The sequence below is a fragment of the Sciurus carolinensis genome, chromosome 12 (genome assembly GCF_902686445.1).
Source record: "Sciurus carolinensis chromosome 12, mSciCar1.2, whole genome shotgun sequence".
NCBI lineage: Eukaryota > Metazoa > Chordata > Mammalia > Rodentia > Sciuridae > Sciurus > Sciurus carolinensis.
Window position 1 is genome coordinate 73,651,181 of NC_062224.1, and position 14,573 is coordinate 73,665,753.

The 14,573-nt window shown below is 34.5% G+C and overlaps 1 protein-coding gene across 2 annotated transcripts in view; it reads right to left on the bottom strand.

The window, feature by feature from the left end:
• The window catches only part of Kctd3 (potassium channel tetramerization domain containing 3), a 49,448-nt gene extending 35,584 nt beyond the window's left edge, over positions 1–13,864 (bottom strand). Inside the window, exons 1-8 of one of the 2 annotated variants that reach the window (XM_047521118.1) lie at positions 13,386–13,864; positions 7,982–8,035; positions 7,700–7,745; positions 7,029–7,102; positions 5,443–5,501; positions 5,085–5,165; positions 4,061–4,201; positions 3,359–3,449 (exon numbers count right to left, since the gene is read on the bottom strand). In XM_047521118.1, the coding sequence (XP_047377074.1) occupies positions 3,359–3,449; positions 4,061–4,201; positions 5,085–5,165; positions 5,443–5,501; positions 7,029–7,102; positions 7,700–7,745; positions 7,982–8,035; positions 13,386–13,468 (629 nt within the window). In that variant the 5' untranslated portion in view covers positions 13,469–13,864. The remainder of the gene's footprint in view (positions 1–3,358; positions 3,450–4,060; positions 4,202–5,084; positions 5,166–5,442; positions 5,502–7,028; positions 7,103–7,699; positions 7,746–7,981; positions 8,036–13,385) is intronic. The other variant, XM_047521117.1, reaches the window with a different exon arrangement.
• Between the last annotated feature and the right edge of the window lie 709 nt (positions 13,865–14,573).

Genomic DNA, 14,573 nt, shown 5'->3' on the forward strand with positions numbered 1-14,573 from the left:
ACAAATAAATAAAACTTAGATATTCATAAACAATGGTCACTGAAGGACCTAAATAAAAACACCTGTTCTACTGTCATTTAAATTTGTATACTAAAGTAATACCATTATAATTCATAAAGGTACATATTCAGTCTTAATTTGAAAAGTAATCTCCTTCCTTAAACTTCAAAGCAATATTGAAAAGAATTCATCAAATTTTCCTAAGCATTTTAAAGACTGTAATTACCCTCTTCAGCCACCAGATGGGAATCATGCTCAGACAAACAAATGAAAATAATTACCTAATATTTTTTAGAAATTGACAAAACATTGAGGAATAAAATACAGATGCTATTAGAGACTGTTAGAATGGGCACAAAACAGGAATTGCTAGCACTTCAAGAAGAAAGACAACATGCTGTATTGTGGATGTGGATACTGTATGCTACATTCCTACGAGTGTTTGGTAGAAACACTGAATTGATTTAATGAGGTGAATAATGTGATTCTGAGAACATTAATTTAGGAATATAAATAATAAAAGTTATATGCAATTTTATCTTTTACAGAGAACATATATCTAAGCTGTTTTACTCTATAACAAGGTATTACAAAATAAAGACATGACAAAAAAGGGTAAAGGAATCAAGATAACACTTAAAAGTGACTAAAAGAACTACAGAATTTAACTTAGATATGTACCTCTACTTTTATTTTCAAACTAAAATTAAGTACAAAGAAGAAATGCATTCACTACGTAATTTTGCATATTAGAATTTGAGGTTTAAAATACATAAAATAAGAAAGAATGAGCTCTGCTATTTCAGTATTCTAACTCCTTACTGGTGACTTCGGAGTCAGGACATTTATACAAAAAATATGGTTAAGCTCTCTCGTTAAACACTCAAGGAAATTTAAAATCCTGTAAGATTTTAAAACTTAACTGTAAATATACTTTACCTCAAATGGTATGGGAACAGACAAAGATGTCATAAGAATATAAGAGTCCAAAACACCTAAAGTACTGTGTGTATGTGCAAACATAAAGTAAATAAAGGGAGCTTTCAAATTCAGTGAAAGGATAATTTATTTAATAAATGATCGGAAACTAATTAACAACCTACTTGTAAGAAAAAAATTTCTTAAATCTCACAGCAAATACAAAAATGTAAATTTAAATTCCTCATGGATTTAGGATTTAAAACAGGATATAAATGGCAAGAGAGGAGTAATTTACACAATTACTCTTCATTAACACAAGTAACACTGTCAAAGACTCAACAAGAAAAAGGGATAAAAAAATAAAGCCTGGGGCTGGGGTTGTAGCTCAGTGGTAGAACACTTGCCTATTGCGTGTGAGGCACTGGGTTAGATTCTCAGCACCACATAAAAATAAATAAAATAAAGGTATTATGCCTATCTACAACTAAAAAAAAGTATTAAAAAAAGAGAAAACCTAATTGGAAAAAATTAGTGAATCTATGAGAAAAACATAGGTAGGTATTTACTGTACTCGTCTTTAAAGTTTTTAACTTATTAGAATAAAAACTTGAGGAAAAACAATTCAAAGAAGAGATTACACTCTTAAAATAGACTAAGACTGCTTTCATTTTAAATCTTCTTATTGCCATTGTGTGGGATGATTTAACTATACATTAAGAAATTTAGTATGCCCTGAACTATTTCTCTTCCTCACTTTGTATGGGCGCACTGCTGTTAACACTGACGGTCAGTGAAAGCAAAGAAAAATCCTAGTCAAAAGCGTAAGGAATGGAAAATGCAATGGCATCATTTTTTATGCACTTGTGTTAAACTTTGTGCAATACTGTGAGTCTCCGGAAAGTAGCAGTATTCAGCATTGCTGTGCAATAATAAAAGCTATGATAGTTGTTATACATGGTAAGTAATCATAATCATCTCACAACTTTCTGGAATTTTTTATCAATAAAAATATGTACATAATATTTAAACAATGAAAAAAAAAAAACTGTCTAAGTCTTCTCAACTTAGAGGTAAGTTCAAAATGACTCTTAAAACAGCTTCACCAAATTAGGCTTACTTCATAAAAAAACTGTCTCTCAGGGCTGGGGATCTAGCTCAGGTGGTAGACTGCCTGCACTGCATGCACAAGGCACTGGGTTCAATCTCCAGCACCAGAAAAAAAAAAAAAATCCAAATATTATTATTTTTATACTATTCAATAATTTAATTTAAAAATCCACAAAACACTATCAAAATGAAAAGTTTGCATCTGATTACTGCTACAATAAAAATATGAACCTGAGATAACAAATACAAAGGACCTTTACCAAATGTGACAAACCTTTCATAAACTGAGCGTTTTTTAATATATCTGAGATTCTTTAAAACAGATCTATAAACTTTAGAGGACATTTGTAACTTTTTAAACCTACTGTGGCTATTTTTTCTTAAACTCAATAGTGACAAAAATTTATATATTCCTTAATTTTTAAGCAATTAAATTATATGGGATCATAATCTAAGCTAGTATATTCCAACCATTTTTGTGCTTCTATTCCATTTTTTATCATTGGCACTTCTCAATGCAGTAGTGGTTAGTGATTTGAACTGAGTGCTGCCCTTTTCCCACTTAAAAAAAAAAATCAATAGTCTATACTATTTTTCATTCTCTTTTAGTGTTTAAGAATGCAAAAATTAGTAAAATCAAAATACTGTGTAAATCTCTCACATAATAGATAGCAAACCCCACTACTGCCCACAACTGTCCTGTTTCACTACCTCACCCCCAACAACATAGTAATTATGACCAGTAGAGTCTTAGTCTTCTATAAAATACAAATGACTAAAATATTATAATTTTTGAATCTACAATGGCTACTTTTTCTCAACCCAAAGTCAATAATCATCATCTAATGACTGAAACATTAAAGTTAAAAAGTTATGGTATGTACATTAATAATTCTAACTAAAAATTATTTAAGTTGCATGACTCAGAAGCTAGACAACCAAGAAATAATAACATCAAGACATCTCAGTTACATTACAGTTGACACTGCCTGGAAATACAATAAAACTATCAGCAATATTTACAAATTTACTATCAAAATAAAAGCAAACTAAATCTTAAACGGGATAAAGCAGAAGTGGGTGAAATATCAAAAAAAAAAAAATTGTTTTTTACACATTCCACCCTCAGTCGTTTTAATTGGCAATACTGGGGACTGAACTCAGGACTTTGCACATCTAGACAAGTGCTCTACCCCATACATCCCCAGCCCTGCAGAGGAAAATTTTGATGGATAAAAGAAAGAGAGCTCTTCGATATAACAATATAAAATCACACATATTAGAAACTACCATCTAAAATAAAATGCAAATCATTATTATTACATAATACCTGTAACACACAGCAAAATGAGCATATGCAGCTACAATCCAGTTGTGATGGCCAGCAACAATTAGCACCTTTCGTGGATCCACAGGAAATCCTGTTGATTTTGAAAAAAGAAATATATTCTAAAATGAGCTGACAAATTATGGCCCACAGTCCAATTCCAATCTTCTGCCTGTTTTGGTTAATAGCTTGGTTGGAACACAGTCATATGCCCTTGTTTACCTATTGTCCATTGTGCCCTTAAGCCACAAAGGCAAAGTTGAGTAACCCTGACAAACACTGTATAGCCCACAAAGCCTAAAGCTTTAATTTACTATCTGGTCCTTAACAGATAGTTTATAAATTCTTGTTCTAAAGATTTAGAGAAAACAGATCACACAAACAGATCTGTGATCTGTGAAAACAGATCACAGAACATTTATGTTAAATGAGGCATTTTAATATTGTAAATGATAAATCTGGATTTAAAAAAGAAATGAGGTAAAAATTGCGTATTTAAAAATAATTACTCAAGGAGCTGGGGATATAGCTCAGTTGGTAGAGGGCTTGCCTTGCAAGCACAAGGCCCTGGGTTCAGTTCCCAGCACCAACAAAAAAACAAAACAAATGACAAAAAAAAAAAAAAAAAAAAAAAAAGTTACTCAAGTATTTTCAAGAACTGAAATAAATGCATTTTATTTTTTTATTCACATAATCTTTGCTTACCCAGTCTAACAGTCTCTTCTCCAGTTCCAGAAAGAACAGGCTGAGTACCATTTCCTCGGGCTTCACCTTCTGCAGAATTTAGTCCATTCCGAGAATCAACAGAAGATCTAGCTGTGTTGTTTATTTTACGACTAGGAATGCCTATAAAAGGGAAAGGCAAATTTATATGGGTTAACCTTCCAAAAATTAAAAATATCATATTGTAACAGAAAAACATAAAAATGTCAACTTTACTGTACCTGAAATAGATATTTTAAAATTAGCGATTTATTTGCTAATTACAATTTTAAAAAGAATATTAAAAAATTTTCACAGATCTCTGGTATTTGCCGTATTATTTGTAATAAACAAGATTACTACTTATCATTATGTTCTACTTTCACCTAGCTCCAGGTTACTGAATCAATGGTTCATTCAGTCAATCTTTCTACCAGTCTTTACATTTATGTTACAGTTACTACATGTCAGGTACTTTGTACTAATTTAAGTGCTTTGGAACTGAATTTCCCCATATCATTTATTTGGCAGGGAAGTTTTTTTACAACGTAAGTCTTTTTACCTTGCTCACATAGGTAAAGGCTGAACTCTTCTAATTACCTGAAGTGGGACAGAGGTAATACTGATGTACCTCTGAAAAGCTCCTGGGTTAAACAAAAAGAAGACTGACAACCTGAGCTATGACTAAGATGTTAGCAAACTATGGCCTAAGGGAAATTAAAAGAACTCTAAATAAAGTTGTAAAGGACATAGTAACATCCAATCCCTCATGTAATATGTGCAGCAGAGTCCAGTAGTTGCCACAGAAACCTTCTGGCTCATAAAGCCTAAATGGCCTTTACAGAAAAAGATCACCAAAGTCTTGCTCTGTAACACGTAGTATGACTTAGCTTCTAAAAATATTAATGTTCTAATTCTAGATTTATATAAAAGAAACTCACTAATCAACGAGTATTTTTTCCTATTTATAATTATTTAATGACAAGAAGAACTTTTTAAAAGAGAAATTAAAATAAAGCAGAAATACCTGGTGGAGGCAAGTAACCATGAAAAAGGACACTGCCACAAGATGAACGCTCCAATTCTTCACATAGGAGAAGCCTTCTTACTAAAAATATTTCAAAGCAAACTCTTGTCAAGACTACATGCACACAGAAAAACAGTACTCCATTTTTATTTTCTCCAGTTAAAGAGGATAAGGAAAGAAAAGAAAATGTTCAAGTTAAATCAGAGTTGACAACCTCTTTTTACTATGAAAATCCACAAAAACTAAGTGCTGAACTATTTTATCAAAAATTAGGACCTAAATATAAAACAATGTTATTTGGACAAATTTAATGCATAAAAGTCAAATGATAAACACAAAATACTGAAAGAATACATACCTAATGGAGTGATTCCATAAAATTCTGCTTCATGCCTAAGAACATTAATACTTACTCCCCTATAAAGAAACAAATGAATTAAGTGAATTCTTTAACATTGGTAACTCTGATTACACCAAAGCAAAAGGAGAAAGTATTGAGTTCTTAATGTGAAAAAGTCATAAGGCTTTAAACTTACTCTTTTCCTAATATTCTTTCTTTTTAATATCCTTAATCATTTCAAAATGAGACGGGTGAAAATAATCTTTCTCAAGAAGTAGTATTCCACTTCTCACATCCAACCAACCACAGGCCAAAAAACAGATAAACAAGAAGGCCCAACAAACTTTTTTATAAATACCTATTTTTTGTATATTACATGTGCTATTTTAATAATGGGAATATGGCAAGAAACACACCAGACCAGAAAAGATCTATATCCTTGAGGAGTTTACATTCTAGTGAATATAAGCCAAAAATAAAATATTATAAATAAGTAGTTAAAATGAACAACTAAATTTCTAAAGACTGTATCTAAAAAAATATTAAGGAATCCTTATTGAAAGCTTATTAGGAATATGTGAAATAAAAACAATAAATGCAAATTTTCATTCCCTGATAGGAAATTAAACTGTACTTGAAGATGGCAATGTCAAAGAAATAGTTCAAACAATCATTTATTCATAAAGAAAATAATGTAATGAGCTCTTATCATGCTTCAATCACAGAGTTAGATTCTAGGAATATATAACAAACTGTGGCTGCTCTTTGGAATTTAAATCTAATGAAAGATAAGATTACTAAAAAGAATGAAATATAACAAGTGCTATGACAATGACAGAATAGGAAACTATGAACACTTATATTAGGTAGACAAAAGCAAAGATCACCAAAGTAGTCAGGTTTAGACAAGACAGGAAGGGGTGAAAGTGCTGCAAGAGAATTAACTTGGGGCCAGACTATGGACAAAGATCATCAAGCCCCAAATCCTAAGCCAATATATCAATAGTTTTAAGCAGAGTAGCAACCTGATCAGAAGACACAAAGCAGGTAAACTGCTCAGGATGCTATTGGAAGTATTTTAAAGGGAAGAGATGACGGTGGCCTGTATCCATGAGAGTTTAAGCCTGAGGAAACTTTTAATCAAAAATAGTCTTGGCAAATACTGCATATTCTCACTTAAAAAGTTGATCACACAGAAGAAGAGATAGAAAAGAGGTCTTCAGAGGAAAGGAAGTGAATTGGGAAAGAACAGTGAAAAGGTAAGATAATAGATATCCAAGACACAGAGGGGGCAAGTAGTTCTAATGTTCTATAGCATGATAGGGTAACTATAGTTTACAGCAATTAATCACACATCTCAAAATAGAAGGGATTGAACATAGGTTCCCAACACATAAAAATGATAATATACAAGGAGAGATAAATGCAAATTACCCTGATTTGATCATTATACATTGCATGTATCATCAAGCTACACACCATAAATAAGTATAAATATTATAGGTCAAGTGAAAAAAAAAAAAATCAAAGAAGTAAACAATGTTTACTTCATAAAATATCAAAAACAGCCATCAGCAAGAATTTATAAAGGATGCATTTCTTACCTTAAGTCTAGTTCTTTTGTCCGAAGAAAATTTAAAATGGGTGCAAATGCTGCTGGATCTCTATCAATAAATATCTATAAATGAAGAATTGTTTTATTTTCAAACTTAAAATATTGTATTTTCTTAATTTCATTCTTAATTTTAATGTTTAAAAAATAAAAATGCTGTTATAACTATGAATTTGTATGATTGTGCCTTTTTTTCCCTCAAAAAGCTATTAAGTTGATGAGATTTTACTGTGTATTGTGCTTATTATTTAATAAACCAGTTTTCTCATTTTATTTATTGATATTTTGGGCAATAAAAATTGAGGGACTCTTATCTGCAACCTCTTACCATTCTAATATTAAAATATTTGATATTTACATCTACTTACTTAATAAGTTTCATTTAATAAAGAACTATTTCCTCTATTGCCTATGTAACCTCATATCCTACAATCTTTCTAATAATGAACACAAAAATTGCTACATGGAGTATTTCCTGTTTAGAAATACTCTATATGACAAGAAATTAAAAAAAAAAAAAAAAAAAAAAAAAAACCTAAGTCACTTTCATTTAGTGGTTATTAAAAGATTAGTTTTCCTACCTCTGAGTCACCAAATACTAAGGACCAAAAATTATAAACATTAATTTAATTTAGAAATATATGTTAACATTATTTTACTCACAGCACCAGTTTCATCTCGAAGTGTTGAAATTCTTCCACTCAATAAACTAGAAGCCATTAACAATAAGCTAGAGTTAGTTTTTAAAATCTGAGTATGAAAAAATGACCTAATCATCAAATTTCAAAGGCCAACAAGGTAAGTCGCTGTCTCTAACTTAAAAAGTTCTATTTTAAGAATAAGCACTTTTTTTACTTTAAAAATAACCTCTTACATTAACTGACAAGGAAATTATTATTTTGGCAAATAATCAAATGTATAATAACAAAGAATTATATGAATTACCTGGAAAAAAAAGAATCTGGAATCCACATAAGAGTTTGTCTTGAGGTACTAAATCTGCAATTGAAAATTATCAGCTATTATAAATGAGAAAGTGATTTGAAATCTCAATATTAGATAACTTACTTTAATGGGCTTACTGATAATTTATAAGCTGTTACATAATTATAGCTATATCAATTATATTTATTACACATATTTTAAAATTGTACTACTTTCAATTCAGATTTAATATTATTCAAAGAGTTCTCAACAAAGTCAAACAATTAATTCTCTACCATACAATGGTTCCTAAAACACTATTTTCCAGCATGTCAATGTGCTAAAGAATCAATAATGCTATTGCGCCAGACTGCCACTTCTCGGCATAACGTTAAAGTTATCTTCAGCTTCCATTTCATTTCTCCAAACTTTTTGTTCTCCTCCTCTAATAAGATAGTACTTCTGAAAAATCCTAAACAATTCATGTTCACTATCATTTTAGTATCTCTGTTGGCTAGATCACCCCCTTTATGTCCCATAATCCAAATCCCATCAATCTTTTCTTGACATCACTGAAAGTTACCATCTCTGTAATAATTTTTCCAAATATTCTATCCTATACTGCCTCTTTTTGAGATCAAAGTAATTTTAGTGTAAATTATGCATTCAACATTGTTATTTATGTAATAGTTGTATGTTATTTGTAGATGATACATTCATTCATTTAAAAAATTAGCAGAGATATCACTTTTTGAAATTAACTGCCATTTGATCAAGCCTGCTTATTATCATCAGTTTGTAAGAGGATCTTAACCAAAGACTTGGACCATAAATCAAAAAGTATGTAAACCAACAAGACAAAGAAAGGAATATGGTGGGCATTCAGTCCAGTTCTTGTCTGAATATTTTCACTTTTACGTCATCATAAGTTACCTCACATGGAAGAGCAAGACCTCTACTTTCACTCCACATTCACTTTCTGGTATTACATGAAATCTGTAAACTTAGTTTATCTTTCAGACTTAAACTAAATAAGGTGATTAGATAGTGGCACTGGTTGCATATGATATCACCAGGCAACACAGGCAACTCACCTAAATCAGCAACCTGGAATTAACCAGAAAAATGGATACTGTTTACTCTGCTCATCTCAGTCTATCAAACCTCAAAATTCATTCCATTTCTCTTTTGTCTTCTTTTCCACGTAGCATAGCAAACAACAGTGGATTGAAAGCTAGGTCTCAGTAGCAAACACCAAGTCCACTTATCTCTCAACTTGGCAAGTCTACCTCCACCTGAGGCAACAGTGACTCATATTTTGTATCAACTGGATGAATGGACTGTTTTTTAAACAAGTATATATTTATGTCTTTCAACCTTATGTTGAGAAATTCATTTAGTATACAATAGTATATATTTTTAATAAGGAGGGTAGGTGGAGAACAACCTGTAACTCCATAAGGCTTGGCAGGTAGCACATAATAAATATTTGTTGAAATTGAGTCGTGCTAACCAAAACCACACTCTATATCCAGTTACATGTTTTATACAAAACCAAGACAGTGATTTGTTTCTATAATCTGTGAACCTTTCATGGTTGCAACAAAGCGCTTCCAAAGTGTTGACAAACAGATGTCACTAGACTGCCCACTTGAGAATCCATTTAGCACCATCAATCTTAGTGTCAGGAACAACATACACAGTGCATGTACTGTTCCATAAAAAGTGTCTGTTACAGTTTTATTCTCAGCCTCCGTGATTTTCTATTATTATCAAAACATGCTTTCCAATCACAAAAAAAATATCGCCTCTTCCTACCACCCACAACCTTACACCCTGTGAGGAAAAGGATTCTCTCATTGACTGACTAAAGAAAATACAGTAAAATAATTCATTTATTAAAGATAATTATATGTAAACCACAGTAAAATACTTTAGAGAACATGAGAAATTAACTACCAACTATTTCAAAAGTATTTTTAAGTAGTTACTATAACCACTAATCTGATTATGAAATATTTATTCAACAAAACATGGTAAAATATATTTCTTCCTAGCAAACTCTTAAATGAAAACTAGAGTACCACTAGTTACAGAAAACTGATTCAGTCAATTAAATAAAAGCAAATCAGTCAGTGGTAAACTGAAGGATCAAAGGATTCATAGCAAGAAAGATTCACTGTTTTGGAAGCCATCAAATTAATTCCAAATAAGGATAACTTACAACTTTTGACTTTGCATATTCATGGCTTATTCAGCAAACTGTTTTCCAAATAATTCAAATTATATATCACTTAGGAAATTACACAGATTTGCTTAAAGTCACATTATCAGTTTCAGTCAGTATTTTGGGGTGAGTTTAATAGTCTGGAATTTTGGAACAAAGGGATCAGGATCCTCAACACCACCAATTTTTTTTCCCCACAAGAGAAAATGAAAACAGCAGCAAAAAATAACAAAAGAGCCCCCAAAGGGGTTCCAAATATAAACTGTAAAAGCCAAAACATTTAAAATTACATATGATAAGCATATTTCTTACAATGTATATGAAAGTTTTTTCTGGTTTTTGTCTCAGCGTGCCAAGAAAAGGGTCATGAATAATCTGATCTCAGCTAAAGGATGACTAAGACTGGAAAATCCATAGTTATACTCCTTGCTTCTTGCCTCCTTCTAAATTAGCTTGAAAGAAATATAATTAAATTACTTATTCTTCAACAGATTGTTGATGCCACTCACCTGTGCATTTCATATTTATGAATTCAATTTCTATATTAATTCTGTAAGATCAATACTATTAATGTCATTTTACATTTTAGAAAACTCAAAAAATAATTTGCCCATAGTTGCTAAACTAGCTAAAGATAAAGCTTGAGAAATATACCATGTTCCTGACTCCCACAGTTCCCACTGGCTGGTCCTGGCCCTCTCTCAGGAAGCCTAAAATTATACTCATTTGTAACAGAATTCATCACAAACTGAATACTGGATTTATTTCATTTCACTATCTTCATTTTGTAAATAATATTTTTAAAATTATTTATATATATACTTTTAGTTGTTGATGGACTTTTATTTTATTCATTTATATGCAGTGCTGAGAATTGAATCCAGTGCCTCACACAATCTAAGGCAAGTGCTCCACAACTGAGCCACAACGCCAGCCCCAATAATACTTACAATTCTAAATGAAACCTCATATTCTCTAATTTCTGAATCACCCACAAAGTTATAAAAATTGATCATTTCTACAATTTCTCTAAGGATGTCCATTTCACATCTCTTGTCTCAGAGGAACGAAATATTACCTACAGCAGGTGCTTTGCTGATTCTAATAAACTCATCCTTTGAGTTTTACTGTACAATCTCAGAGCTTTAGTTCTACGCCACAGGTGGTTCTCCAAGGGACAATTCCTCAGGATTTTTTTCTCTAACAATGACTTAAATGATTTTGTGTTAATCTGGTGTTTTGTACAAGAATAGATGGCTTCTACATCTCTTCTATCTCTGAAATGCTGCAATATGAATCAAAGCAAAGCTAGAAAATATTCTTGGAATACACTTGGAATCACACATTCTGTTTTATACAGTCCATGTCATTATTTATTTTATGAAGAATTTATCCTAACAATTCTAGTTTTAAATTTTTATTTTTCATTCCTAACAACTTTTAACTTTCTTCTAAACTGTTTAATCCTGTAAATTATCTCATCTTGTATTCCTATCAATTAGAAAAATTCAGAATGTGATAAAAATCAAAATCCACAATTAATGTAAACAAAAAGTAAAAATGTTACAGTAACTCACAATTAAAATTTTTAATCTGATTTCCATACTTTTTTTTAAACTTTTTTTTTAATTTGTTCTTTTTAGTTATCCATGACAGTAGAGTCTATTTTGACAAATTTATACAAATACGGAATAGATCTTATTCTAATTAGGATCCCAGTCTGGTGGATGTCCACGATGTTAAGATTCCCTGTAGTGTATTCATATATGTACGCAGAAAAGATGTCAGATTCATTGATTTCTGCATTCTTGAAGAAATATACACTTTAATATACAATAAATAATAATCTTTGTTAAATACTGTTAAGTCCTTTTGAGAACCTGAAAACAAATACTATCCACAATTGACAGCAATTACAAACCAATGTAGAGATTTTAAATAATTACAATGCTACTCTGGTCTTCACACATACTGAAGGACTACTCTTGCCATATGTTTCATTTTTGCATCCACGGTTACCTTCAATATTTTCTTATGATTTTAGAGAAATTTGTTACCATAGGAGATATATATTTTCTCCATACAATTGGTATCTCTATAACAGCAATAAAGTTGTAACTTCTTACTTATTAAAGCTTTGCTTTGGAGGAAGGAAAAAAATGAAATAAGAATGAAGTATTATTGTTTTTTGTGCTGAATTCTATAGCACACTCAAAAAGCTCTTAAATGCTGAGGATTAAAGCACTACCCATTTTTTATTACTGTGGTTCACACTTGTCATTTTGTATTTAAAAAATTATTAAGCCTTAGATATTGAAAACCTGTCATATTTCAAGCAAAGCAAAATACACAGTACTTCACTGTTTATACCTAAAACTCAACTACCCCTTCTTTCAAAAAGAGCTGGCAAACTCCCTTTTCTAAGAAGAGTGACTCATAAGTCATGGCAAATTCACAAAAACTCGTTTTTTCCCCCCCAACAAGCTTAATAAAAGGCAGAGAAAGGGAGTGGAAGGCCACAGAGGCACAGAAGAGCTTTCAGTCTGTTTATTCAGTGCCAATATCCAAAGCTTCCTAGAACCAACTGTTCCAGCGGCAGTCTGGACACAGTGCTCTACGAATTGAATAGAGCCTTCAAACTCATGCACCCAGAAACTCTGAAAACAACCATGTACTGAAAACCTCCTGCACATCTTGCACCGAAATTCTCCTAATTACAAACAGCCCCTAATTACGCGTGGAGAAGAACGCTGTACTTTTCTGGACATGGCTAACCCAAGCCCATGTTAATCCCGAGGGGGTGGGGGGAGGCAGGAAGGCAGGTTCATCTGCAGCAGTCCAACCCCAAGGTCAGGCTTCCACAAATTAAATTCCTCAAATACACTCCAAGGTGAGGGAAGGCAGTTGTACAATGCCCCTTAGCCTGATACCTTAGAACCAGGGAGAAACAAAGGCTTGCATTCTAAGAAGGCATCCACTCGGCCACATGGCTCAGGCTCCGGGTGATTGCAGGAGGCCCTTCTGCCCCACCCTGCCAGGTGCGGAGGCTCCAGCAGCTCCAGATCCGCCCACCGTTCTCAACTACGGACCCCGGCGACCCCCACGCGGATAGGCTCCCCCTAGCCCGCGAACCCCTGGCAGCCTCTCTGGGGGCCGCCCAAGGCATACCGGGTCCCAACCCCCTCCCCGGCGACTCACCTGGTCCCCCCCACGTTCAGCTGGACGATCTCGCCGCTGCCAGCCGCCGCCGCAGCAAAGCTGCCGCAGTGTCCTCCCGCCATCTCCGGCGACTCCTGGCGCGCACGCCGCCCCGCCTCCCCGGCCGGGACCGCTGGACCCGGGGCTGGACCCGGGGCTGGAGCCCGAGGCGGCGGCAGCGGCGGCGGCTGCAGGGCCAGCAGGGCTGCCGGAGGGCGGGAGGTAAGCGGAGCCTCCCCCACCTTCCAAGCGGCCGGGCGGGGCTCGCTCGCGTCCGCCTCTTCCCCTCCGCTGGTGCGGCGCGCGAAGGCAGCCCGGCCTCCGCCTCTCGCGGCCTCCAGGCCGCCGGGCCGGCCCCGGCCTCTCCTCAACGCTGGGCCGCCACCGCTGCCGCCGCCACCGCCACGGCGGCCGCCGCAGCCGCAGCCTGCCTTGGAGGAGGGGTCACCGCTCGGGACAAAATACCGCAGCGCTCACCCTTCGCCCGCTGCTGCCGCGGAGAAAGGGGGAGGAGGAAGGAAAGGCCGGGGAGGAGCTTCCCAACCCTGCGGGGCTGGCGCGAAAGGAGGATAGGGGATCGTGCTCCTGGCCAGCCGCCTACCTAGACGGGATGTCTTCACTGCCCTCCTCCCGGCGCAATCCTAGCCCCTTTCCCTTCACCTCGAGGATTTCCTAGCACCAGCAGAGGGAGGGCAAGTCTGGGCAGTGTATCTTAAGCGTCTTTAGCGTCCACCTTCTCCACACGGACTTGGGAAAGGAAGAACAGAGTAGAACAGAGTAGAAGGTGACGCCTAAATCCAAACGTACAAATGCAGTGAAAATTCAAAATATTTAGTGCCCATAAAACTCCTTACCTCTTCAATTTCACCACTACCTTCCAAGCAATTTTATTTTGTCAAGCAGTGAAGGAAAAAGACAAAAACAAAAAGGCTGTGTAATGTCCAGCAACATTTCTGGACCATAGTAAGCACTCAACTAATGTAAGATGCACACGATTTTGTGTTTATTATTTTTGCTGTCAGTGGTATATACTGGAACCCAAAACCACAGCGACTACTAAAATATACTTTTTAAAACGTACTACTACAATACCTGATGCATACCAGCCAACAGGCTAACAAAAGCAGGGTATTATGTTTCAAGAGGTGTTATGGTGGTAAATTCTTAACACAAATTGTGTTTTATTAT